The following is a 4,098-nucleotide window of genomic DNA, read 5'->3' as shown; positions in this document are numbered from 1 at the left end:
TTTCTTAAAAAAATATACACAAGAATTTTCAAGAATATGTATTTTACGATAAAATAATGTAAAATATGTAATTATTAATATCAATTTTTGAAAATAATTTTACACAAATTCAAATTTATACTACGAATCTATGGAGTGGTTGCTTATGTGTAAGAAAGAAATTATTCCAATGTTGAATTAAAGTATATAGATTATTTTTAATTATTTTTTTTTTGAAATATTATTATAATTTAATTTAGGAAAAAAATGGTAGCATGAGACGATGAATTTTTTTTTTTAACAAATTAAGGACTAACTCGAACTAACACTTAAAGTAAAGAAAAAGAATACGTCAAATTCACTTTTGACATATTTTAATTTTAGTAATAAAAATCTTTTTTACTGATTGAAATTGAAGATGATTTCCGAACAAAATTTTGTGTGACTCTCATACCTAAGTACATAAAGAACATGGATATTTTGCATAAGCTACGACAATACCTAATATCTTGAATACATGCACCATCCCGAATCCAAAGACTTTTCCTCTTTCTTCCTATACTGAGCTCTAGCCATTAATGAACACTGCCCATGGAAAGGTTTGAAATCTTGGCTTCATCTTCCTTCTTAGGAGATGGAAGTAGAACAATTGCTAGTATGGCACTTATGGCCGCCGCCATCGCGCCTAACATGAATGATGGCAAGTTGCCACCACCAAACAAAGCATCCCACTGTCCAACAATTGCCGCTACAATCATCTGTGCAAACCAAATAAATAACTCTTCATTAGAATTCGTTGGTTCAAGGAAGTAGTGTATGTTCTATTCTTGACATAGTTATGACAAAATGTAATTAGATGTCAATGTATGAAGTAAATGCATTCTAACCTGAGGAATCACAATTGAAACATTCAGAACACCCAAAGATAAACCTGAAAATTTGGACGTAAGAAAAAAGGTTACACCTGTTTATTTAGGCTTAAACATTTACTCATCTCTTTGGTTCACCTTAAAATAAATTAACATTTAACTTTAAAAAATAATAAAACAAAAAAATGGTAACTACGTACCTTGTCCTGCTCCTGAGGTACTAGAGTAGATAGAGGCTAGAGCAAAGGGAACACTATATGTAACCTGGATACACATATAATATTAGTTTACAACAAGATAAACAATGATTCTAATTCAATACAAATTAAAGGCATCCTACTACCTTGTATCAAAACAAGTGAATATTGAGAAAAGATAAATCTTACCGCAAGTGGAATACCAAGCACGCAGAAGAATGCTAAGGCTCCAACTTTCACATCTATGGAGGGGTTTCCAATGAGAGCGGGGTTTTTGGCACGTTGTCGTTCAGCAATTCTTGTGATGAGCACAGTCATTGCCATGCAAACTGCAAGAATAATATTAACGATTGCCCACAACCACTTCACTCCACCAACCAAACGACCCAATGGTTCTACACCCAAGGACACCACAGCCAACACCACTGAATTCAACATGAGCCCCAAAGAACCAGCTTGCATACCAGCATTATATGCCTTCTGTCCCACCTCACCGCCATACACCTCACGACCCATCCAGTCGGTGTCGAACAACACATAAGGGAACCATGCAATCCAGTTAACAGCTGTCACTAACATCAACATCCACATCGGCTTCTTCAAACCTTTGAATGCAACGCAACACTCTCCATAGAAGCACGAAGATTGAGTCTTCCCTTCCTCGTCAACCTTCATCTTTTGAGGTCTCGGTGTGTACTGAGGGTCATCCACACAAACGAGAACAATAATGCACAAAAGAAGAAGAAGAATGATGGAGAAGAAGAAACAACTCTTTAGGTTTGCACAAAAAACGTTGCATGCTTTAGTTTCTGTGAAAGGGAAGATCTTGTGAAGACCGTCATACGATCCCGCGGCATAGCCCAAAACATTGCCGACTGCCATGAAAAAAGAGAAGAACGCATTGGCAGTTCTTGTTTTTTTCTCATCACCAGCAGCTAAGTCACCAAGGAAGGCACGACATGGACCCTGAAGCATGTTGTTGGCAACATCTAAGACCCAAAAACCAATGACGAAGATGGCGACAGCTCGTGGACGGGTATTCTTTGTGATGTCATCGCCAGCTGCGTGTCCTATATCCGAAGCGTAGCCAATAAGGATAACGGAGATGGCGACAGCTAACGCGCCGGCAAGGATAAAGGGACGACGGCGACCGAAGGGAGATTGACAATGGTCGCTGCAATAGCCTACAATGGGCTGAACTACGAGACCAGAGATGGGACCACAAAGCCAGATGAAGGATGCCCAAACATGAGGAACTCCTAAGGTTTGTACATATGGTGTGAGAAGGGAGAGTTGTAAAGCCCATCCGAATTGGATACCGGCAGCAATGGATGATACTGCCACCATTTTTCGAAGAGGACTAGGCTCTGGTTTTTGTTGCTCCTCCATTATTACAATTTTATTAAAGTATGTTACTTAAAAATATGATGTAACTTTTTATGAACAACCATTTATATGTATCATATAAATAATACTTGCCATTGTTAGATTTAGCAGTACAAGAACAATTATAGTAGGAAAACTAAAATTCCTTTACTTTTCTTGTTATGATTGTTTGCTATGATTGTAGCCACTAAAATTACCTAAAACATAGGTTTAGGTCCTTCTGATAAAATAGTACCAGAAGTAAAGAGTCTGACATCACAAATAGTATATGTAGACTTTCAACATTCCTAACTCTATTAAACACCAAAGAAAAAGTAAATACTTTTACCTTTTATTTAATTCTTGTTAAATTATTTTATCTTTTAAAATAAAAATATAATTTTATTGGTATTGAATAAGTGTAGAGAAATAAAATGGAAGTGTAAGATGTATCATTACTCAATCACATAAGCATTACCACTTATCGCCAACTAGATATTCTAAAAACACCAACGATAACAAACTTAAAATACAAATGAATCATAGGGTGTCATTTATTACTAATCACCACAAATTGCTCCTACATTTCATGATATAGTTAGAATCATTCATAACAAGGTTAGGTCACCACGGAGAGACATATTAATAACAAAATTATCATGTCAGTTTTTAATTTGCAAGGTTTTTTTAATGACAAGTTTTTAAATATAAAAGATTCATTATGTCAAATATTAATTTAAATTTCTATAGTATGTCCCTGAAGATTCCCAACTCTCATAAATACAAAGTCCACTCTTAAGCCCCTTTAACATTTTCAGAAGACAAAGATCAGTTCTCAAAAACATCACTAAATTTATTTCTACCAGAAGGCCACATGTTAGAGAATATGGTCTCAAAGATGGACCAATGTTCTTTAGCAGCAAATACTAAAGAACAATATGTCAAGATAAAGATTTCAAAAGATCTGATCAAACATTAGCAAATTGAAGGATGCACTAATCTCCATTACAGAGCTATCATATTGATCCTCTCACTTCATGGAAGAAGGGTATTATCGATCTCACCTCGAGAGATCCCACTATCTCCCAAAGACTAAAAGCTCAGATCTAGATCACAAGAGCAAAGCAAGTTTCTAACTCGCTTTCAGCAACCCTTCATCACCAACCGCAAGACCATGCCATCGATCTTGAACTTCCTTCTTGTAAAGATGATGCTCTTTTCATCCTTGTTAATAAACAAGAAGAAAGACCCTCTATTGTCCAGATCCCTCAAAATATCTCCCAACAAGAATTGCAAAAACTCTTCCCTATACAATGGGTTACAAGTTATGTAAAGCTCCATATAAATCAAAAGCCCATCTAGTATACAGAAGACATTTTTAGAAGATCTCCATATGTATTGTAAAAATCCAAAAGATAATCCAGTTCCCGATCCTCAATTTTTCAATCCTTAATGATCACCGGTGCCAACCCAGATTTGTGTCACTCTGACTGTGACTACTAGAGACATTAAGAAGATTCCAATGATGAAGGAGAAGATGATGACTCAGATGACAACAATCCATGGATCAGAATTCTGAATTAGAAGAATTCAAACACATTTTGGAAGTATAAAAGATGCCAAGAGATCCTTGAGCAAGATAGACTGAGATCTATCAGGAAATGCAGCTTTGACAGTAGATTTTCTAC

At 35.8% G+C, this 4,098-nt stretch overlaps 1 protein-coding gene across 1 annotated transcript; it reads right to left on the bottom strand.

Annotated features, from left to right (window-relative positions):
- Positions 1-386: 386 nt before the first annotated feature.
- Positions 387-2,447, bottom strand: LOC114180715 (sucrose transport protein SUC8-like). Its single transcript, XM_085672249.1, has 4 exons — positions 1,235-2,447; positions 1,049-1,112; positions 867-910; positions 387-737 (listed from the first exon to the last, which is right to left on the bottom strand). The coding sequence occupies exons 1-4, from the start codon at positions 2,432-2,434 to the stop codon at positions 555-557; spliced, it is 1,491 nt and encodes a 496-aa protein (XP_085528375.1). The 5' UTR covers positions 2,435-2,447; the 3' UTR covers positions 387-554.
- Between the last annotated feature and the right edge of the window lie 1,651 nt (positions 2,448-4,098).

Source organism: Vigna unguiculata, chromosome 4, assembly GCF_037176805.1.
Source record: "Vigna unguiculata cultivar grain cowpea cultivar isolate G323 ecotype 2 chromosome 4, ASM3717680v1, whole genome shotgun sequence".
NCBI lineage: Eukaryota > Viridiplantae > Streptophyta > Magnoliopsida > Fabales > Fabaceae > Vigna > Vigna unguiculata.
The sequence above is the reverse complement of the archived record's forward strand: the minus strand, read 5'-3'. Positions and strand labels throughout refer to the sequence as shown.

Excerpts from the sequence above, each read along its gene's own strand:
- LOC114180715 (XM_085672249.1), bottom strand. The coding sequence starts at position 2,434 with ATGGAGGAGCAACAAAAACCAGAGCCTAGTCCTCTTCGAAAAATGGTG. Across the intron at positions 1,113-1,234 it reads TGCTTGGTATTCCACTTGCG|GTTACATATAGTGTTCCCTT; the intron begins GTAAGATTTATC and ends ATGTGTATCCAG. Across the intron at positions 911-1,048 it reads TACCTCAGGAGCAGGACAAG|GTTTATCTTTGGGTGTTCTG; the intron begins GTACGTAGTTAC and ends CCAAATTTTCAG.